This window comes from Haliotis rufescens, unplaced genomic scaffold, assembly GCF_023055435.1.
Source record: "Haliotis rufescens isolate VD_foot unplaced genomic scaffold, xgHalRufe1.0.p SCAF_1, whole genome shotgun sequence".
In the NCBI taxonomy this organism is placed as follows: domain Eukaryota; kingdom Metazoa; phylum Mollusca; class Gastropoda; order Lepetellida; family Haliotidae; genus Haliotis; species Haliotis rufescens.
Genome location: NW_025963779.1, coordinates 72,695,917 through 72,720,758, shown reverse-complemented (window position 1 = coordinate 72,720,758; position 24,842 = coordinate 72,695,917). Strand labels below are relative to the sequence as shown.

At 40.9% G+C, this 24,842-nt stretch overlaps 1 protein-coding gene across 1 annotated transcript in view; it reads left to right on the top strand.

The window, feature by feature from the left end:
* Positions 1-9,621: 9,621 nt before the first annotated feature.
* Positions 9,622-24,842, top strand: part of LOC124139734 (thyrotropin-releasing hormone receptor-like) — an 80,165-nt gene continuing 64,944 nt past the window's right edge. The window contains exon 1 of the mRNA XM_046507032.2: positions 9,622-9,799. Coding sequence (XP_046362988.1) covers positions 9,740-9,799 — 60 coding nt within the window. The 5' untranslated portion in view covers positions 9,622-9,739. The remainder of the gene's footprint in view (positions 9,800-24,842) is intronic.

The window sequence follows — 24,842 nt, the reverse complement described above, 5'->3', positions numbered from 1 at the left end:
CCTCACGTTAGAAATTCCTTGAAATTCTATACACAATGCGTCTAAATAAAACACAAAACTGTGTCACTTCAGATCTGAAATGGTTTACAGAGTTCAGTACAGTTGAACTGAAACAAATAAGAACATTGGTGTTGGTTTGGTTCTAAATAGGATCTCAAGTTTAGTATATCGAGTTGTGTATCGCTTGGTAGGGTTAATTGCATCACAAGACAGATGACGTCATACTTTAACATTGTCGTCAGGATTATTATTGTTTCCTCGAGGACGTACACATGAGAATATCAAAACTTTTTATTTTATCTTTTTATTCACGTTTGTTGAAAACATTTGCGTGGTATAAGTATATATTTATGTATGTAAGCGGATGCAAATAACATTAAGAGAGAGTATTTAATCCCATAATGATTGAAAAATATGAAAGGTCAAGAAGGATATTTTACGATGAGTAAGTGAGTGAGTGAGTCAGTGAGTGTGTGGTATTTTACGTTTTTCTAACGATATTCCGGCAATATTACTGCTAAAGACACCGGATGTGGAGAAGCGAACCTTTTCCATTCGGCGAGACGAGAAAATGCTTCAACCACTGTGCCACTCCCACCGTCCATCAATGCCATGAGCAGGCTGAATCTGCAGAGGGTTTCAGCCAGCAGGGACACCTTTAAATTCATCTTGTTGTCAAGGTATCCCGGCATAATCGCATTTACAACAGTAGCCAGACAATATTGGCACGTCGCCCACAAAAAAAGATGAAACCGCAATCCTGACACGTCGCTATTGAAGAACATATGTAGTTGTCTGTATGTTAGTAATACGATTTTTTGACGTACGTCATTTAGATACATACTAGAATAACACATTGCTTATGAGAGGATTTTAACTGCTCTCAAAATCCTACGATCTTTCTGCCAGTGCAATGTCGGACACAGTAAAGCCTGTCCAATTCTCCGAGCCATGGCAAATATCGTTATAGTTCTTTGAATATTGAATGTTATAAAGGCGTTATGTTGGACAATGACATTTCGGTAAATATTGACGATGATATAGTAACGGTGGTTTTAAATGGTGACGATTGTGTAAATAGTGACGTAGGTGTAAATAGTAGTGGTGTTTTTAAATAGTGACGATGGTGCTAATAATGGCGGTAAATAGTGTCTGAAGAGTGAACTGTGACAATAACGTGAACCCTCAGCACATGGAAACTAATGATCGTGAGAGTGAATAACGAGGGTAGAACGGCGATTGTATGGAAACCCATGTAGAGTGAATTGAGAACGTATGGTGAATGGTCAATGACTGTAGAGAAGAGTGAATTATAATTGTAGAATACACTATGACAAGCGTTCATTGTACATCTTCGATAGACATGACCTCTCTTCAGGATGAACATGCTAACACAACCTGGTAACACATCCATGTAGGATAATACACAATATCCCTGAAGGATGGACGTGCTCTCTCCGCGGGAGATCCCTGTAGGACGTACTTCTCGCATGACGGGAGCCATCTTTGATGTACTTCTCGCATGGCGGGAGATCCCTGTTTGATGTACTTCTCGCATGGCGGAAAATGCCTGTAGGATGGACTGCTCGCATGGCGGGAGATCCCTGTAGGATGTACTTCTCGCATGGCGGGATATCCCTGTAGGATAGACTTTTCGCATGGCGGGAGATCCCTGTAGGATGTACTGCTCGCATGGCGGAAGATCCCTGTAGGATGGACTTCTCGCATGGCGGGAGATCCCTGTAGGATGGACTTCTCGCATGGCGGGAGATCCCTGTAGGATGGACTTCTCGCATGCCGGGGGATCCCTGTAGGATGGACTTCTGTAGGATGATCATACCTATACGTGTTGCCAATTACAAACATTCATGTTCATGTATTACAATTACAGTCTCAGTCATACCAACAGAAACATATCAGTGTGTGTTCTAACTGCAACCTAAAAGTTGAACCTGTACGCCCGCCACTTTGTGGCTGCGATGTTTTATATCACAAACCGATATATCAGCCAGACACTGAGCAACTCTTTTAACCAGAGTTCACTACAAATATTCCCAATAAATACAAATTTAAATGCCCGTGGTGGGAATGGTCTATGAGGCTGTGTGTTTATGAACATTGGCTTCGATCTCCTGGCCCAGTCGGTACAGATTATGGTTCGCATTTCCTGGCGGTTCATTGACTGCTCATCGGCGCGTCCATCTCATAAACAGCCAATACACCAACACCAGTTTACTGATAACTATCTTTATGTGCAGAGAGAGCAATACATTTGCTTAACTGTTGCAAAGAATTCAAATGCAGTGCCACCCCTGTCGACTAACAAACCCCTGTAAGGCCATATAGACACAAGCGGCCTCTACATTTATGTCAACTACACAAGCTCCATACATAGCCTCTAGCTGCAACTACGTCGACTACATCAGCGCGTATAGACACTAGCAGCGTCATATTGACACGAGCAGCTCTATATCCACTACATCAGCGCCACATAGACATTAGCAGTCTATATATCGACTACATCAGCGCCACATAGACATTAGCAGTCTATATATCGACTACATCAGCGCCATGTTGACACGAGCAGCTCTATATCCACTACATCATCGCCACATAGACATTAGCAGTCTATATATCGACTACATCAGCGCCACATAGACATTAGCAGTCTATATATCGACTACATCAGCGCCACATAGACATTAGCAGTCTCCATATCGACTACATCAGCGCCACATAGACATTAGCAGTCTCTATATCGACTACATCAGCGCCACATAGACACTAGCAGTCTATATATCCACTACATCAGCGCCACATAGACACTAGCAGTCTATATATCGACTACATCAGCGCCACATAGACATTAGCAGTCTATATATCGACTACATCAGCGCCACATAGACATTAGCAGTCTCTATATCGACTACATCAGCGCCATGTTGACACTAGCAGTCTCTATATCGACTACATCAGCGCCAAGTTGACACTAGCAGTCTCTATATCGACTACATCAGCGCCATGTTGACACTAGCAGTCTCTATATCGACTACATCAGCGCATATAGACACTAGCAGCACTATATGGACTACATCAGCGCCATATTGACACTAGCCGCTCTATGTCGACTACATCAGCGCCATATTGACACTCGCAGTCCTATGTCGACTACATCAGCGCCATATTGGCACTCGCAGTCCTATGTCGACTACATTGGCGCCATATTGACACTAGCAGTCTCTATATCGACTACATCAGCGCATATAGACACTAGCAGCACTATATGGACTACATCAGCGCCATATTGACACTAGCCGCTCTATGTCGACTACATCAGCGCCATATTGACACTCGCAGTCCTATGTCGACTATATCAGCGCCATATTGGCACTCGCAGTCCTACGTCGACTACATCAGCGCCATATTGACACTAGCAGTCTCTATATCGACTACATCTGCGCATATAGACACTAGCAGCACTATATAGGCTACATCAGCGCCATATTGACACTAGCAGCTCTATGTCGACTACATCAGCGCCATATTGACACTCGCAGTCCTATGTCGACTATATCAGCGCCATATAGAGATACTAGCAGCCTCTATGTTTACTACATCAGCGCTATACAGTAGCCACTATGTCGGCTACCTACGCTTTTCGTGACTCTAGCTACCCGATGTGTCGAACACACCTGTGTATGGACGTTACCATGGTTCCCGTCTGTGTCCATGTGATCTGATTATAGATGTACGAAGCACTGTACTTAATTCGATGTCATTAGGTATATACTTGATAGTCCAACTGGACATTGTTGTTCCGAGAATAGGAATGTAATCTCGATCGGTTTCATTTCCATGAACTTTAGTTTTTGGATGACTTATGTATGATCCTTCCGAAGGTTAACTCGCAGGTCCTGTTCTTCATCAAGTTATCAACTACTCGTACCGTTTACCGAAATAATTATGTTTCAAAACAATTATTCTGTTTACTCCAAATGCACCAACATTTCGCTCTTAACATCTACTCTTGTCGCGTGGAAAAACTTGAGAATATCAGATAGAGCAAATTATGTTTTTCTTTTCCCATCTTTTTGAACATGTCTGAAGAGAAAAACCCATGTACGATACGCACCCGTGCCAATCTACCATTGCTGGAACAACTCCAGTTCCAATGATTGTCCCCTATCTTACAGGCCCATGCTGACATTTAACTCAGCGTTACGCCCTCTCATAGGAACGTTTTTTTCAAACGCCCCCATTCAATTATCAGTGACATTAAACCTAGCAATGTGACAACTGAAAACACCCATGTGTTTCCCTCTCGCGCGGTTTGTTGATTTCCTTCTGGTAAAGGCAGTTCAAAGAATCGTTTAATTAGAAACGTATTCGGTTAGAATTATAACAAGAAACATGTCTCAGTATGGAGGTTACTAGGAAACACAACTCACCACGAAACACGTCAATGGTAACAAATATTGGCACAGTTAACTGACATCAAGGGACAATCAAGTCGGGAAGCAGTGTTAATAATCCAAGACCCCCCGACACACTGTTGCACAAGAACTATTGGATGGCTGAAAGATGAACACAGCTACAGTTGACCCTTTAATCGATGGCGCTCCATTCTATAGTGGGCAACGCTATCGGGCTTGCCACTGATTGGAAAGTGTAAATAAGCTAATTAAATCCCTGTGAAACATGATTGAATCTCAAGCAGCGTACGTCGTAATTACAACCATGGTTTCATGGTTTGCTTCTGACAGTTATTGTCCAAAACCGTTTTGCTTTCTATTTTAACGATTTCTATAGGTCATGTTCTTTCACAAATGTAATTCACACTCACTTTGACAATCAATTTGTCAATCACAAAGTTTAAAATAGTTCAGAGGCTCTTCAAGCAAACAATTCGAGTAATACCCTGTATTAATCTATCACCTTTTTGTAAAAGATATCCTAACGTTGTTCAACCAAGAATTCGGTGAATGATAAAAACCATTTGCCAATTGTATGAATATTGACTAGTTTATGTCATGTTATCATATTGCCATCACGTTGTTGTTATGGTGCGCTAGCGTCACAAGTAGTATTAAACATCACCATAGACCGCCTGTGGAATCCTCTGGGTGTGGAATGCCGAACGCGAAGGCGGCATATGTGAACAGTTTACTACAGCTAACTCTTTCCACTAAAAAGAAGCCTCAGTTGTGTAACACCAGCCATTCCTTGTCGAGGTCCTCTGTGGAAAATAGTCTGGATAACACTAAGCAGATAACAGTTGGAGACGACACATTTTAATGTACAGTAAACTACGGTTATAACGAACTCAAAGGGACCACTAATTTTAGTTCGTAATAACCGTAGTTCGTTATATGCATATATACAGCATATATTCATTAAATGGCTGGGACTAAAAAGGGAATTCGTTATATCGGTCAGTTCGTTATAAGCGTGTTCGTTATAAACGTAGTTTACTGTATTGGTGTGGAGAAAAACAGGTACATCACAGTGACAGATTTGATCACTGTTTTTGTTGTTTCCCTATAATAGTCATCTCATACACGAATCCACCAACAATGTTTATTTAACTATATGTGAGAATTTCAGTTAATTGAAAAAAAACAACATTATTAGAACAAACCGCCATGTAGGACAACAAAACCTGACAGGATTTGAGAATAATTGACATCGGAAAAAATGGCGGCTTTCTACACCCCGAATCAGATCGATTCTGTTAGGGTCAGAGCTGATAAAAACTTTTCTTCTTCACTCTTGCTGTAAATATTCAATATTTGGATGTAACCAATTATTCTCAGATTTCGGCACACGCCTCATAACCATGCATTGATTTTTAGTCCTAACAAGGTTTCGTTTAATTGATCTTAAGAATCTTATGCATATAAACGCGGTTCTTGTACATAAACGGTAATGAGCCCTACGTTTGGTGTATAATTAACACAAACAAGACGATTCTTACTATTGACGGAGCATGAACCACAAGGGAAAAAAAAAGCAAGCAGGTTATCATATTACACAAAAAATCTTTACAGAATGAAGATGATATTCCTTTTTATCAATGTTTTATGTTTCGTGTAATGGTTGTAGACAATTTGTATTTCTGGGTGTTCTCTGTCACGTAGTAGAAGTAGATGAATTAAATGGATTATTTACACGCCTCCGTAAAAATAGCTTGAATGTGTGAGTGAGTGAGTGAGCATGGTTTGACGCCACTTTTAGCAATATTCCAGTAATATAACGACGGGGAACACCCGAAATGGGCTTCATACAATAGGCCTAATGTACCAGGGCCCGGCGTGACCACTAGGCTACCCCACCGTGATATAGCTGGAAGATTGTTTGTGCGGCGTGAAACAACATTCTGTTACTTGTCAACAAAAAGCAGATGTCGGCGCTGTCAGGAGCAGGAAAAAGACTCCCGTCAAGAACAATTATAAATATTTATATTTCAGGAAATGAACAAGTAAATTCGGTACATACTATAAACAGTTCTAGTATATTTGGATTGTTGAAATGCGTATTTCTATTAGCTAATTAATTGGCATATGATGTCTAGTGGTGATGCCCACTTCCATGGCCTAGTGGATAAAGTATCTACCCGGGGAGTAGAAAGTCGGTGGTTCGATCCCCCGAACGCGTTAAAAGATGGTACAGTAGAACACGGACTGAGCGAACAAACGGACACAACAAACTGTACAAAATCCCCGATTTATTTCCTAGATAATATTATTATAAATTTACGTACATAACGAACTCTCCACAGCGATCTAACGTATATAGCGAACTGATATCTGATCCCCGACAAGCCCGTCTACCACTAATTAGTGCCGGGTTCGATTCCCGACATGGGTACAATGTGTGAAGCCCATTTCTGGTGTCCCCCGCCGGGATATTGCTGGAAAATTGCTAAAAGCGGCGTAAAACCATACTCACTCACTAACTAGTGACGTGTATAGCGAACTGAGAAATGTCACTCACTGACTCTTGGCTGTACGCAATCAGAGGTGAATCAACACAATCGCGGTGACGGTAAACTTGTGTTTCTGCCACCCAACACAATTTCGAAGATCCCCCCGATGGACCAGGGGGGTTATGCTGCAATTACGTGTATTGTGTTTTGTTGTATTCAAGATGGCGGACGTTTCCGAGCGAAAACGTATATAACGAACAACGGATATAACGAACTGATTTCTCTGGTCCCTTGTAGTTCGTTATATCCATGTTCTACTGTACTTGTTGTTGTACAGACAACTCCCACAACCTGAGTCCTGACATACGTTTTATACAGAAGGAATACGTTTTAATAAACGAATGCGTGATGAATTTTGTTCAACTCCGCTTGGAAAAGTATTTCAATTATTTCACAACTTGCCAGCCCTGTTGAAAGTCAGGCCGTAGTGTTGCAGGTGTAAGACGTTATGGTGGAAATCACTGGTAGGTGTGGCAAAACTAGAAACATACGGAGGGCCAAAGCTGGCATTCAAACCCACCATCATAGGTTTCTGGCACCCGTAAGGTACTCAACTCTGATCAAGTCTGCGGCGCCACAGGTGACGACTGTGTCCCCCATTTGAAGCGAAGAGTCCTTTTTAGACGTTTACGTGCAGTCACGCTATTTGAAACTAAGAGTACCTTTTAGAAGTATACGTGCAGTTACAATAATCTGGCTGTAGCTATTGCTAAGTACTAGTATATCTTAAAAATATTCGTATCAAATATAATTGTTATGTATTCTTTGTTGTACGAAATACATTGAGGCAATAATAAACTGTTGCCTGTCGGCAAAGAAAGACCACCAGAGGTCTATTTATTGTATGTGTTTAAGAGATAAACGAGCTCAATTGTTGTAAAACATATTAGCATTCAGGAAAACGTGTCGAAATACATTTCCCTGACATCCAACTCTTAATTACACAGAACCGAAGTTGTATACATGTTATTGGTAATGTTTGGCAGCTCTCTCTTTGTCCTTGGTATTTAAGCAACTATGTCCTCGTGAATAGCTGGTCGAGAATGCGTCCCCGACACCCTGACCCTTGAGGGGTCACGGGTGGCCCTGTTGTCAGAGGCGCCACAATTCGCTGTGCAGAGTTACCTCCCTCAGGCGTGCAGAAACGTAGGATTGCGGGTTCGGATTCCAGTTCGCGCCGATTATGTTGCAAATTTGTCAGCATCAAAACCGTCCTCGCCAATTTCGCCGAAATGGTATACGCGCCCATCACTTCGGGCTTTCTGACATGCCGTGGTATAACTGAAATTCTGTTCGAAGAGGCATTACACGAGATTTGCCTGGCCAAGACTCACGCATGGAAAAGTCTCCGTGATAAAGCTGGTTATAAATGAAGTATTCCTGACTGTGGCGTAAAACAAACAAATAAAACAACTATTAAAGAACATGACGCCAATTGCGACAGTTACTGCATATTCAATAGATGAATGGGGTCATCCAATATATTTGCGCCGATTAGGATCCTTCATCAACACCGTGTCATGATTTCAGATTTTTGTTTGTTTGTTTGTTTGTTGTTTAACTCCGCCGCGATATTCCAACTATGTGACGGTGGCCTGTAAAAAGTCGAGTCTGGACCAGACAATAGAATGACTGACATCATGAACATCGATCCACGCAATTGGGATCGATGACATGCATCAACCAAGTCAGTAAGCCTGTCCACCCGATCCCGTTAGTCGCCTTTTACGACAAGTCTGGGTAGCCTAAGACCTATTCCACACCTGCTCTTCACGGGTATTTTGAGATTTACCAAAGCAAAAACGTGTACGGTTTGCTTAACTATGGGCTTCCCTTCCACAGTGTAGCTGACACGTCATGAAATATATAACAATAATGCTGTTTGGAGATACATCAGACACTCACTCCCACCACACACACACACACTGGAATATGTTTTACGTTCATTTTCAGCTGGGGCGGTGGGGTAGCCTAGATGTTAAAGCGTTCGTTCGTCACGCCGAAGACCCGGTTCGATTCCCCACATGAGTACAATTTGTGTAGACAATTTCTGGTGTCCCCCGTCGTGAAATTTCTGTGATATTGCTAAAAGGGCGTAAAACCATATTCACACGTAAACAACTTGTACAAATCCCTCCTTTTGGAATAATTTTTATGTTGAAATAAATGTTTGTTGATTCAGGTACCATTCTTACCATTATTAGGTGTACCGTTACAACATTAATTTCCTGATTATTACCATATCGGTCATAGTTATCGGGATTGGCGGGAAATAGAGCCAAAGCCAGGCCCATGAGGATAAATAACTGACTCCGCAACAAGATGCGTTGTATAAATATCACAGACAAATGATTTGCACCTAAAATAACTGACTAATGCTTTCTCCGTGTGATCGGCGTACACTCGCGGCACATGCCAGCTCCTACTTATGCTGTTCACCACAGAGTATTTCATATAAAATCAAAAACACAATATCAAAATCCGACTGGCATAATACAACATAATATAATATAATGACAGCTGAAATATTGTTTATTTGTTTGGCGATTTGATTGGTTCCAAAAATCAGAGTCAATGACGTCACGAAAGAGAGAGTAGAATCGGCGAGGATGAGTGGTTCCAGTTGTACGAGCGAGTCTGATGCCAGGGACATACTCTCTCACAACTGACAATCGCTTTTAACGATCTCTCGCCAACTGGAGGTAGCCTCTCTTGCAGAATTCACGTACCGGATTCCATCTAGTTAGTGGAACCATGGCGGAGGAATATATCGGAGAACAGGACCTGGCACAACTAATGATGGCTCCTCTGAAGGTAGAGAAATACAACTTTCTTTGTGTTTAAAACTGGATCAAGTTTGTTCTTAAACTCCACCTTCATTTCTAATTTTGTCATTATGAATGTTATGGATTTTGGTTCATCCTTAGTAATGTTCAGAGTAACTGATCAGACTGAAGGTCTGAGTATATTTGAATAAATAGGACCGCCGTTTATACTTGTGTGCTGGAGATTTATATGAAAATGACACCCGTAGACAGGGATGGTTCATCCTAAATCCCGTTAACTTTCCTCTCTACGACAAAATTATCAGGTATATGATAAGGTGAAAGAATAACTCTTAAGAAAACGCAGAAAATGCTTTTTAAACATTTTGTGTTTTAAACTATCTTTTTGTGTATGCCTATTTTTTAAGATATTTAAATTTGCATCGTTATTTATACACATTCTCTTTCTGTATCGCTGACGATGATGGGACGCCATGAATGTCTTTGTTTCATTAGATATTTGAATCTGGACCTGACTTGCACGATATGTGGCTATTTGTTTCCTCTGTGCAGAATACTGACACCAAGCTAGCACACAGTAACTGTTGATGACGCGATGCTCTGTATTGGTATACTAACATTAACCTATCATTACCAAAGCGATTCTATTTAAAGGGCAGAACAGCCCATCACAAAGTGACCAGAGTAAACCCGATACAAATTACCCAGTCTCCTAGTTACAGGACACGTGGAATTTAAGAAAGGTGACAACGTGTAAACCCGTTACGGTACCCATTCTCCTTGTAACTGAACACTTAGTTACGGAAGGTGACGACGCGTCTACCGTTACGGAACCCATTCTCCTTGTTACTGAACACTTAGTTACAGAAGGTGACAACGCGTCTACCGTTACGGTACCCATTTTCCTGGTGACAGAACACTTAGTTACACAAGGTGACAACGCGTCAACCGTTACGGCACACATTCTCCTTGTTGCAGACCACTTAGTTAGACAAGGTGACGACGCGTCAACCGTTACGGAATCCATTCTCCTTGTTACTGAACACTTAGTTACAGAAGGTGACGACGCGTCTACCGTTACGGTACCCATTCTCCTTGTTACTGAACACTTAGTTAGACAAGGTGACGACGCGTCAACCGTTACGGAATCCATTCTCCTTGTTACTGAACACTTAGTTACAGAAGGTGACGACGCGTCTACCGTTACGGTACCCATTCTCCTTGTTACTGAACACTTAGTTAGACAAGGTGACGACGCGTCAAACCGTTACGGTACCCATTCTCCTTGTTGCAGGCCACTTAGTTAGACAAGGTGACGACGCGTCAACCGTTACGGTACCCATTCTCCTTGTTACAGAACACTTAGTTACAGAAGGTGACGACGCGTCAAACCGTTACGGTACCCATTCTCCTTGTTACAGAACTCTTAGTTAGACAAGGTGACGACCCTTCAACCGTTACGGAATCCATTCTCCTTGTTGCAGGCCACTTAGTTAGACAAGGTGACGACCCTTCAACCGTTACGGAATCCATTCTCCTTGTTGCAGACCACTTAGTTAGACAAGGTGACGACGCGTCAAACCGTTACGGTACCCATTCTCCTTGTTGCAGGCCACTTAGTTAGACAAGGTGACGACGCGTCAACCGTTACGGTACCCATTCTCCTTGTTACAGAACACTTAGTTACAGAAGGTGACGACGCGTCAAACCGTTACGGTACCCATTCTCCTTGTTACAGAACTCTTAGTTAGACAAGGTGACGACCCTTCAACCGTTACGGAATCCATTCTCCTTGTTGCAGGCCACTTAGTTAGACAAGGTGACGACCCTTCAACCGTTACGGAATCCATTCTCCTTGTTGCAGACCACTTAGTTAGACAAGGTGACGACGCGTCTACCGTTGCGGTACCCATTCTCCTTGTTACAGAACACTTAGTTAGACAAGGTGACGACCCTTCAACCGTTACGGAATCCATTCTCCTTGTTACTGAACACTTAGTTACAGAAGGTGACGACGCGTCTACCGTTACGGTATCCATTCTCCTTGTTACTGAACACTTAGTTAGACAAGGTGACGACGCGTCAAACCGTTACGGTACCCATTCTCCTTGTTACTGAACACTTAGTTAGACAAGGTGACGACGCGTCAACCGTTACGGTACCCATTCTCCTTGTTACAGAACACTTAGTTACAGAAGGTGACGACGCGTCAAACCGTTACGGTACCCATTCTCCTTGTTACAGAACTCTTAGTTAGACAAGGTGACGACCCTTCAACCGTTACGGAATCCATTCTCCTTGTTGCAGGCCACTTAGTTAGACAAGGTGACGACCCTTCAACCGTTACGGAATCCATTCTCCTTGTTGCAGACCACTTAGTTAGACAAGGTGACGACGCGTCTACCGTTGCGGTACCCATTCTCCTTGTTACAGAACACTTAGTTAGACAAGGTGACGACGCGTCTGCCGTTACGGTACCCATTCTCCTGGTTACAGAACACTTAGTTAGGCAAGGTGACGACGTATCACCACATTACGGCACCCATTCTCCTTGTTACAGACCACTTAGTCAGACAAGGTGACGACGTATCACCACATTACGGTACCCATTCTCCGTGTTACAGACCACTTAGTCAGACAAGGTGACGACGCGTCTACCGTAAAGGTACCCATTCTCCGTGTTACAGACCACTTAGTCAGACAAGGTGACGACGCGTCTACCGTAAAGGTACCCATTCTCCGTGTTACAGACCACTTAGTCAGACAAGGTGACGACGCGTCAACCGTTACGGTACCCATTCTCCTTGTTACAGAACACTTAGTTACAGAAGGTGACGACGCGTCAAACCGTTACGGTACCCATTCTCCTTGTTACAGAACTCTTAGTTAGACAAGGTGACGACCCTTCAACCGTTACGGAATCCATTCTCCTTGTTGCAGGCCACTTAGTTAGACAAGGTGACGACCCTTCAACCGTTACGGAATCCATTCTCCTTGTTGCAGACCACTTAGTTAGACAAGGTGACGACGCGTCTACCGTTGCGGTACCCATTCTCCTTGTTACAGAACACTTAGTTAGACAAGGTGACGACCCTTCAACCGTTACGGAATCCATTCTCCTTGTTACTGAACACTTAGTTACAGAAGGTGACGACGCGTCTACCGTTACGGTATCCATTCTCCTTGTTACTGAACACTTAGTTAGACAAGGTGACGACGCGTCAAACCGTTACGGTACCCATTCTCCTTGTTACTGAACACTTAGTTAGACAAGGTGACGACGCGTCAACCGTTACGGTACCCATTCTCCTTGTTACAAACACTTAGTTACAGAAGGTGACGACGCGTCAAACCGTTACGGTACCCATTCTCCTTGTTACAGAACTCTTAGTTAGACAAGGTGACGACCCTTCAACCGTTACGGAATCCATTCTCCTTGTTGCAGGCCACTTAGTTAGACAAGGTGACGACCCTTCAACCGTTACGGAATCCATTCTCCTTGTTGCAGACCACTTAGTTAGACAAGGTGACGACGCGTCTACCGTTGCGGTACCCATTCTCCTTGTTACAGAACACTTAGTTAGACAAGGTGACGACGCGTCTGCCGTTACGGTACCCATTCTCCTTGTTACAGAACACTTAGTTAGGCAAGGTGACGACGTATCACCACATTACGGCACCCATTCTCCTTGTTACAGACCACTTAGTCAGACAAGGTGACGACGTATCACCACATTACGGTACCCATTCTCCGTGTTACAGACCACTTAGTCAGACAAGGTGACGACGCGTCTACCGTAAAGGTACCCATTCTCCGTGTTACAGACCACTTAGTCAGACAAGGTGACGACGCGTCTACCGTAAAGGTACCCATTCTCCGTGTTACAGACCACTTAGTCAGACAAGGTGACGACGCGTCACCACATTACGGTACCCATTTTCCTGGTTACAAAACTCTTAGTTGGACAAGGTGACGACGCGTCAACCGTTACGGAACCCATTCTTCTTGTTCCAGATGACCTTGTCAGATAACGCGACCACGCCGTTACTCTTAACAGTACCGAATCTCAGTGTTACAGTGCATCTGGTCAGACAAGGTGACCACACGCATTATTTTGGTCGACGCTCAGATGACCAGAGCCGGACATTTGATCACCTGAAGCAGAAATGGGAGATATATGATCGCAAAGACAATAAAGGTTAAAGTAGTCTTGATTTCGCCCACGTGTGTTCATCTAACATTTAAAATGATCTCCTTCACCAATATCCCTAGCAGATACTGATGTTATGGGATTAATTTTCATTGATTTCCTGAAAAGAGAAATGTTCATGACATAGCTGTGTTGTATGACAAATGTTATACTTACAGTAAACTACGGTTATAACGAACCCGCTTATAACGAACTAACGGATATAACGAACTAACTTTTTAGTCCCTACTTTATGCTGTAGTTATGCTGTATATATGTTCATAACGAATTACGGTTATAACGAACTAAAATTAGTAGTCCCTTTGAGTTCGTTTTAACCGTAGTTTACTGTATTTCGACTCACATATACATATGACAGTGACGTTTACTGCTTACTTATATCCGATTTTTATTAGCCGGAATGTTAGCATAGGTGGTTATAATGCTATGCAGTGACAATAGTTGTATTGGAGACGTGCGAGGTTTACTTTGTTACGAAATTCGCATGTTCTTTTATAACGATGTTCTTGTTTTCTTATACTGATCAATAATTTATGTACATATTTTACCGTTCTGCTATGAAGTCGTCTATTGATATATGTCTACCTTTCAATTCCTTAAATATCAAATACCTTAAAAAAATGACTTCTGCTGCCTCACTGATATTGATCGACGTACATGGTTATTTTGTCACACAAATACGGAATGAAAAAACAATGACGTTCTCTTTGAGCAGAGAATTTGATTTATAGTGTGACCAATTATTGTGAAGTTTGTGTACCAGGATACACGATGTTTACACAAACTGTGCATGAGATTATCAAGTTTACACTGTACACAAACTGTACATGAAGTTGTGAAGTTTAGACTGTACATACATGAAGTTTACACTGTACACAAACAGAACATGAAGTTTATACAGTGCACAAACAGTACATGAAGTTGTGAAGTTTAGACTGTACATACATGAAGTTTACACTGTACACAAACAGAACATGAAGTTTATACTGTACACAAACAGAACATGAAGTTGTGAAGTTTAGACTGTACATACATGAAGTTTACACTGTACACAAACAGAACATGAAGTTTACACTGTACACAAACAGTACATGAAGTTTACACTGTACACAAACTGTACATGGAGTTTACACTGTACACAAACAGTACATGAAGTTGTGAAGTTTAGACTGTACATACATGAAGTTTACACTGTACACAAACAGAACATGAAGTTTACACTGTACACAAACAGTACATGAAGTTTACACTGTACACAAACTGTACATGGAGTTTACACTGTACACAAACAGTACATGAAGTTGTGAAGTTTAGACTGTACATACATGAAGTTTACACTGTACACAAACAGAACATGAAGTTTACACTGTACACAGACAGTACATGAAGTTTACACTGTACACAAACTGTACATGGAGTTTACACTGTACACAAACAGTACATGAAGTTGTGAAGTTTAGACTGTACATACATGAAGTTTACACTGTACACAAACAGAACATGAAGTTTACACTGTACACAAACAGAACATGAAGTTGTGAAGTTTAGACTGTACATACATGAAGTTTACACTGTACACAAAAAGAACATGAAGTTTACACTGTACACAAACAGTACATGAAGTTTACACTGTACACAAACTGTACATGGAGTTTACACTGTACACAAACTTTACATGAAGTTGTGAAGTTTAGACTGTACATACATGAAGTTTACACTGTACACAAACAGAACATGAAGTTTACACTGTACACAAACAGAACATGAAGTTGTGAAGTTTAGACTGTACATACATGAAGTTTACACTGTACACAAACAGAACATGAAGTTTACACTGTACACAAACAGAACATGAAGTTGTGAAGTTTAGACTGTACATACATGAAGTTTACACTGTACACAAACAGAACATGAAGTTTACACTGTACACAAACAGTACATGAAGTTAACACTGTACACAAACTGTACATGGAGTTTACACTGTACACAAACTGTACATGAAGTTGTGAAGTTTAGACTGTACATACATGAAGTTTACACTGTACACAAACAGAACATGAAGTTTACACTGTACACAAACTGTACATGAAGTTGTGAAGTTTAGACTGTACATACATGAAGTTTACACTGTACACAAAAAGAACATGAAGTTTACACTGTACACAAACTGTACATGAAGTTGTGAAGTTTAGACTGTACATACATGAAGTTTACACTGTACACAAACAGAACATGAAGTTTACACTGTACACAAACTGTACATGAAGTTTACACTGTTCACAAAAAGAACATGAAGTTTACACTGTACACAAACAGTACATGAAGTTTACACTGTACACAAACAGTACATAAAGTTTACACTGTACACAAACAGTACATGAAGGTTACACTGTACACAAACAGTACATGAAGTTTACACTGTACACAAACAGTACATGAAGTTTACACTGTACACAAACAGAACATGAAGTTTACACTGTACACAAACTGTACATGAAGTTTACACTGTACACAAACAGTACATGAAGTTTACACTGTACACAAACAGAACATGAAGTTTACACTGTACACAAACAGTACATGAAGTTTACACTGTACACAAACAGTACATGAAGTTTACACTGTACACAAACTGCACATGGAGTTTACACTGTACACAAACAGTACATGAAGTTTACACTGTACACAAACAGTACATGAAGTTTACACTGTACACAAACAGTACATGAAGTTTACACTGTACACAAACAGTACATGAAGTTTACACTGTACACAAACAGTACATGAAGTTTACACTGTACACAAACTGTATATAGAGTTTACACTGTACACAAACAGTACATGGAGTTTACACTGTACACAAACAGTACATGAAGTTTACACTGTACACAAACTGTACATGAAGTTTACACTGTACACAAACTGCACATGGAGTTTACACTGTACACAAACAGTACATGAAGTTTACACTGTACACAAACAGTACATGAAGTTTACACTGTACACAAACAGTACATGAAGTTTACACTGTACACAAACAGTACATGAAGTTTACACTGTACACAAACAGTACATGAAGTTTACACTGTACACAAACTGTACATGGAGTTTACACTGTACACAAACTGTACATGGAGTTTACAGGAATTTTTCAAGTTATTTTAGAAACAGTACATCATGTTTGACTACTGAACGCAGGCGCATCATATAACATATCACATCGATTTAGATAATGTCTCCCTTGCCGACTTAGATGCCAGGTGACATCAATGCGCGCCATCGCGCCCCTACGGAGTGGATTGTTGTTGATGCTTTTAGTCACTGTTTTTTCTGGCTCTAACTGATATGTTTACTCGCCGCTGCGATGCTACAATATCGCTGTTGTGGTGTTAGACAACAATAAACTACGTTTATAACGAACACCCTTATAATGAACTGACGGATATAACGAACTGTTTTGGTCCCGTCCATTTGCTGCATATATGCTGTGTATGACTTATAACGAACCTCGGGTATAAGGAATTAAAATTAGTGGACCCTTTGAGTTTGTTGGAACCGTAGTTTACTGTACATTTAATCTCCAGTAGAGGTACAGGTGTCTCATGTGTCGAACCACAAGAACTTCGATAAACCTCCTTTTGCAACATGTGTAACAGAGTCAAAAGCCCACTTAAGATCTGTTTCACAAAGTGATCTAAGCGCTAAGATCGCCGCGAATAGCTGCAAAATTGCTGATGCGGCGTTAAGGAATAATCACTCTTACTCAGCGCTAAGATGATCGCAACTGCCATAGTCTCGCGAATAGTAGCGCTAAGATCGCTCGCTTCGTGGATAGGGGCCCTGTGCTGAACGTTCTTTTCTAGAATGATATCTGTTCGTAAACATTCGTGATGTATATAGGAAAAAGAAAACCAAGAATTACGAATCTAGCAGCCGTTGTGTAAGCAGGCTTTTCCGATCCACTTAGCTACATCTGTTGGGCGGATGTAAGGAATATGATGCGATAGCCACTGGTCATGTGTTACAAAGAGTATTTCACATCACCTTGAGCTTGGACGCAAGTATAACTGGGATCTCAAGCTTTATTTTGCTACGGATATAAGCGTCTGCGGGTATGAACATAATCTCATTAATATGGGACACATCTCAGTGGGGTAAAATCACGTCGAGGGAAATGGGAGTAACTCCGGATTCAGATTGCTAAATTATTTAATATTTCACACTCGGCATTAAGATAATGAAATGGTGCCAGGAAAAGCGGGTCACATTCCAAGAAGGTTAAAACAAGCAATGTTGTGTGAAGTCTTTAATGGCAGTGTGAGTATGGAAAGAGGCACACGGAGATCGGTATCTGTTATGAGGGTACGGCATACCAAATGATTTTGGAATCAGCATTAAGCATTACTAAATAGTTCAACACCTTAAATATATTTTGGAAACATACCATCATAAGTAGGTGTTAATGAATCACTATCAAATAGTAGAAATATGATGTTACGTTTCGTTTGACGTTTGAATCACTATCAAATAGTAGAAATATGATGTTACGTTTCGTTTGACGTTTGGCTTTATTTGTTCAAGAAGGATCACAATAGGGATTGGTAAGGATCACGATCATGATCATCAGGAATTTTTCAAGTTATTTTAGAAACATGACATCATGTTTGACTACTGAACGCAGGCGCATCATATAACATATCAATCACATCGATTTAGATAATGTCTCCCCTGCCGACTTAGATGCCAGGTGACATCAATGCGCGCCATCGCGCGTGAGGATACTTGGTCTTCAAAGCGAAGTCAATTGTTCACCTGAAAAACACAACTGGGCCATACAACTGGTAAATGTCAAAATCGAGAAACCATTTTTGTCATTGATCGATGTGTCAAATTTCGAAATGTCCTCCACACGTCGACCTTCTAAATATTTAATCCAGTAAATGACCAGTCACTTTCAATATATACATGGAAGGATGTGGATGATGATGAGAGGATGGTGGCACCATGTAAGCACAACAGTGCACCCAGTGACCACTGGTATTTATACCTGAAACTATATGTTTCCAGCATTATCTGGAACAAATTATAGTGTTGCACACTGAAGGACGCTCGATCCCTTGCCATTACTGAAACGTTATTTGACTGCTTGTTCCTTCCCCACATTCCCCAAAAAACAACTTGGGTATATTTCAGTCCCAGCTGACAACAATCATGTAAAAGCGCGTCATACAAGTAATACTTGAGTCAATATCAATGGACAATGTGGACAGATGGCTATTCAGCTGGAACAGAAATTCGTCGGGCTTCTTCACCACCCTGTTTGCAAACCTCCGCCGTTTAGTCGGTGGAATTATTTGTGATAAACTGAGTGTGATAGAACCTCACTGAGGGATTAGTCATGCATGTGTATCCCCTCCGTGCCTCTCATTACAATATTAAGTCTAACATGAGCATGACAACGACATAGCCAACTGTCATCTGACTGACTGGTTGAGGACACTGGAGGATTGCTAGATCTCTTACATGCACATGCTAGACCATGGCGTGTATCCACGGCGACCATCTGGTTAAGTATACTTTGCATTTGTTTGGGTTAATTTATCCAAAATGAATCGATAGTACAGATCGAGATACAAGTACGTTTGAACTAATGCTGCAGGAACTAGACCTTCGCGCACAATGATGGAGAGGTTGACAATACTGTAAGATGATTCTTCGGCTTAATCGTTTTTCGACTGTTATTTGCGTGCAACACAATTAATTTGAAAAGAGGTAATCATGATTTTCATTCATATTACGAACTAAAAGGGACCACAAACGTTATTTCGTTATAACCGTAGTTCGTTGTAAGCATATATACAGCAGATGGCCGGGACACATTATATGTTTGTTCTATGCGTCAGTTCGTTCGTGTACGTACATGTTCGTTATAAAGTAGTTTACTGTAGTTTAAAATCGAACGCCTGTAGTTTAGAATAGTTTCTTCACACATAGAGTTTATGGTAATACAAAGAGTCAGTCTTCACCTCACTGTAGGATCGCGTTTGCCTATCGAGAGAGTCGTGTCGTGTACTGAGATGGCTACTGTAAAGGCAAAAACAGTTAACTTGTTTCTATTACATAGGACAAGAGCAAGCAAGTATTCATTCACTATTTACAGAAGCACGCACAACGTGCATGTTATATGTACATTACTTACCCAGTGACGACAGGCCACTTGACGCAGTACGAGGATCAGCGCTTTTCTTACCACGATAATCTGTTCACAATGAATATATCTTAACTTGTATCCTATGGGGAACTGTACAGTTTGCATATGACTGATATTTCTTTGCCCTTGACAGTACATAACATATACAATGATCCTTGGTTGGTTGGCTGGTTGGTTAATTGGTTGGTTGGCTGGTTAATTGGTTGGTTGGCTTGTTAATTAGTTGGTTGGTCGGTTGGTTGGTTGGTTGGTTTGTTGGTTGGTTTGTTGGTTGGTTTGTTGGTTGGTTGGTCGGTCGGTTGGTTGGTTGGTTGGTTGGTTTATTGGTTGGTTGGTTAATCGGTTGGTTGGTTGGTTGGTTGGTTTATTGGTTAGTTGGTCGGTTGGTTGATTTTTTCATTCTAGAATAACACATTTATGTTTACAGTAGATATGTGTTAGAACAATGAGTCTCTTCATTTTTAATAATCTACGCTTTTATACCGAAAGGAGCACACCTAAATCATAATACATTCAGTGTTAGCCTACATTCCACTGGGGAAAGTTGGTTCGTGTGGAGTGAGGGAGTGATTTTGACTCAACACTGGTTTGAACACTATTCAGTGTACATAGGCGTATGACCTTTATGTGGGATGAAGACCCAACGTGGTGCAGTTTGTACGTTTGCCTCTTTGATGAAACCACGGACGCGGATAAATAAAATACATACAATCAATTTTGATCAACAGACTTGTGATCGCGTCATTGAGAGTGGGCACTGATGCATGTATACATGAATATTCCGCTATATGAAAGTAAGAATAGTGTGAAATTGCACTGTAAATTGTATTCATGACCTGTCTGTAACTGATCGAATTCACTTGAGTTTACCAATCAAATCTGTAAAACTGGTAATGTTTCTTGGTGATAGTTCCCTGGACGTTTGAGGGATAAAAATATCAACATTTTGAACTGTGTTCCGTTGCAAATGGGGAGTCTTCACTCCCTTTTAAAGTGACATTATACTGATGCTACTTGTGGTACTGCTACACAACACCAGAATGGATTTATGAAGTGGGCCAGATAACGATGATGTAGCACCAGAGGCAAATAACTCTGAATGTTTACGACGCCGTAACCTGGAATGATCTTAAATTACAGAATGCATGTAAACATCACCACTCCCCTTAATGAAGGAGTCAGGATAGGAGCGTCTTCATGTAAACCGGCTGTTTAGCAAGCAAGTCCTCTCATCCGCTCAGGTATGAAGAGAAAAACTTCCGGTCCACTTAACTACAACCTCAAGTGGCGGGCACGTTAAGCCTACTCCAGAAGCTATTTGCCACATGGTCATAAACTGTCATTTAACGACATATGTACTTGCCTTACTTCAGAAAAAAATTGCATCTGTTTTCTTGACGTATAAATGTATATTGCATAAGTGATAAAGTAGTAAGATGCTAATACCTATAGCTTCCCTTCGGGCCTGGTGCCCATACGTCCCTTTAAGTAGATGTGAATGTCTTATGGCATAAAAAAATGTTTTAAGTCATAGAAGCACATTTCCCTGAGCTCCAACAAGTCCGATCCTAAGTATGTAATGCTGAACCTGTAAATATGTATATATAACATTAACTGTTACACTTATTCGGCATTAACACAACCCATTTATATAAAGGAATTATAACTTTTCGTGTTGGTTCCAATTCCATGTATGTACACATTAGAGCGTGCATTTACCAACTGTGTACATACATATAGAAACGTACATTTGTAAATATTCATGAAGCAATTACATGTAAGTGTTCAGCCTCATATTCAACTGCCGCCAGAATGATTTTACCTTTCAATTATGATTTAACTCTTCACTTTATCTTTGTTTAACGATAGACGATGTTTCGTTCGGTTAATTTATACTCAATGTTGATACATAATTACTGTCAATATTTTAGCACACCATGACACAAACAGACTGCTACAATAGCATTGCTCCGGTGCTCTGAAAGGAGAGATAACGGCTTCATGTGAGGAAACAGATGCTGGCGAAAGCGGTTTAGAGAACCTTGATTCATTGCTAGACAGAATTTCACAATTACAAACAGATTAGTGAAGTCATCTCTAACCCATTCAACATACAAGCTAATACCCAATGCAGCAGGCTTTTGGAATTGGATGGTTTTGGTGTAGGTTTTACTACTCTATGATCTATTGTTCTGTGTCAGTGTGTAATCACTGAGAATCAGTGTCTGTCTGTCGGAGAATGTACCTCAAACAGGGCACTACGATACTTCTAATGTCATGACACTTTTCTTCTCTGCACAAACGTCCTGTTAATCTGGATCCTGTCGATACTGAAGACATACTAAACTGTGATGTTTCTTAAATGACAACTGAAATCCAGGGCAAAGTGTTCTGTGGAAGACAAAATCTTTAGATGGCAATTTTGGAAGTATAAGCATAAGTACCAATGAAAACTTGGTTGAGTTGACTTTGGGATTTCAGTATTTGTATTCTTTAATGTGAAGTTTCGGTACAGATGCTAGTAAGCAATTGTCCAACAACTGGGTCTGCCTTGATGGCTTGGTAATCTTACTCGCATTCTCACCGAAACGTCGTATATAAGCATAAGTAAATTGACAACTATGTGTTCATGTGTGTAAGACGTTATGAAGAATTTGAACAAAAGTAATTGTCAAATGCAAAAAACTAATGTATTTAGATACTATATTCCCGTGTCCTCACAGTCGACACTCGTCAAGCTGCGTACAACGTGACTTTATCCGGTGCCAGCTGATGTCAAATCGTGGCTGGAGTAACATTTAGATTTCTGTGATATAATGTAGACTGATCACCGTGTTCCGTTCTGACATTCAAGGTATTTCTTTTCAAGCCGACTCCTGTTTTCACCCTGCATAGCTGATCACTCGCACACCGTTGTGTGGCGGTATTTGCCATTCCAGGACAGCCTCCGTCAGCAATATGTATACCCAGGATATTTTGTGATATTATTGTATCTCACCCAACAGCTTATACATTATGCATTACTTGGCCTTTTCTAAATCAATGATGGATTGTTCTTTTATGTACAGAAATGGAAAACACCATTATTTTTATTGATGGATGATAGGTTGTCATGGTGTTTTTGATATTACAAAGTTAATAAAAAAGCCAATGATGAATATGAATGATGAGCTATGTTTTTCATGTTGATTGTCAGACTTGTCTGCCACATATGTGATGAGGCGAAAAGCATTTTTTTATCAACACGATTTAAGATAATGGTGCCACTATTTTTGACAGACGTGATGTCATTTCATAAGGGGTTGGGGACCAAGACAACAGGACCGTCTGGTAAGCAGAATGCAAAGTAAAATAATGTTGTTCCGGTAAATATTAATCGCGGAGAATGTACCACAGCAGCTCACTACCTCCTTTGCTGAAAGCAGGTGTTTATGTGCTGTGTGGTCTGCAGGCGACCGGACGCTGAATAAGATGAGAGCAGGTGAGTGAGTGATTTTGTAACACCACGTTTAGCACCAGGTCGCTAATCAAAGTCTTCAGAAATTGTTCACAATTGGAGAACTCGGCGTGACGTGTAAGTGCTTAAATCTCCAAGCTACATCGCCGCGACAATATTAGGAGAAACAATACTAACACTACATCTCTGCTTTATTTTTATATATTCCGAGGTGGAAACATTAACAGAACGTTGACTACATTTTGTCTAAGATACTTGTTTAAACGTTGGTGTTAGAAACCTGCATCTTCCTCAACATGGTTCCAAGAACTGGGGCATACCATATAATACAAAGGAGCAGAGGAACCTTTTGAAAGGATGGTTAAACATCTATTGCCTTAGATTAGTTTCGAAATATCCATATAAATAACACATTTGATTTCGGTCTCCGTATATCAATATGGGTATGTCAATTTGTAAACAAACACGAAGTTGGGTGTCGTCAGGACATTAACACAGCATGAATAATATATATGGTGATACATAGTTTGAGGTTATTTATTAATTTGTGGGTGTCTATATCAGATGTGCTTGTGCCATCGTCGTGGTCATATTTCTCAGCGACCTCTACGTGGTCCTCTGTTGTCATCTCCAGTTCACACCAAACAACTAAAAAAAAACGTTTCCATTGAAATCATTGTTCATCTTCTGGGCACATCTTCGTTGCTCTGGTACCTATATGAGTACATTTATAGCCCATGGTAATCCAGCATCGCAGACGCTGGCAATATAATTGTTTCTGTCTCCCAGTAAGCACATACCTTCAAACACTAGACTCTTCTTTGAACTCTTTATTCTGGGCACTAAATGGCTTTATACATATTCCCCTTTGCACTTGTTAAACGTCTTTGTGTGAAACCTGTATTTAAAGCTCACTACTCGTAAACACCCAGCAGCTTGAATGATGCTTCTGTGTAGTGAGGAGCGGATATCTATCAGAGACGATAGATGCCCGTCATTATCAGTGCGTTTTTCTCGATGCGGGCCACATGGTCCTCGTGTAGAGCTGACGCAGGGCCTCAATGAAGCCTTCGCTGTCTTACAGGCTCCAAGGGTTACAATTCATTGCTTAATGCCTTAATCCTACTTGACTACATGTTATTCACAACTTCGCGTGTATGAAATACATGAGTTAAAAGTCACTTGAATAATG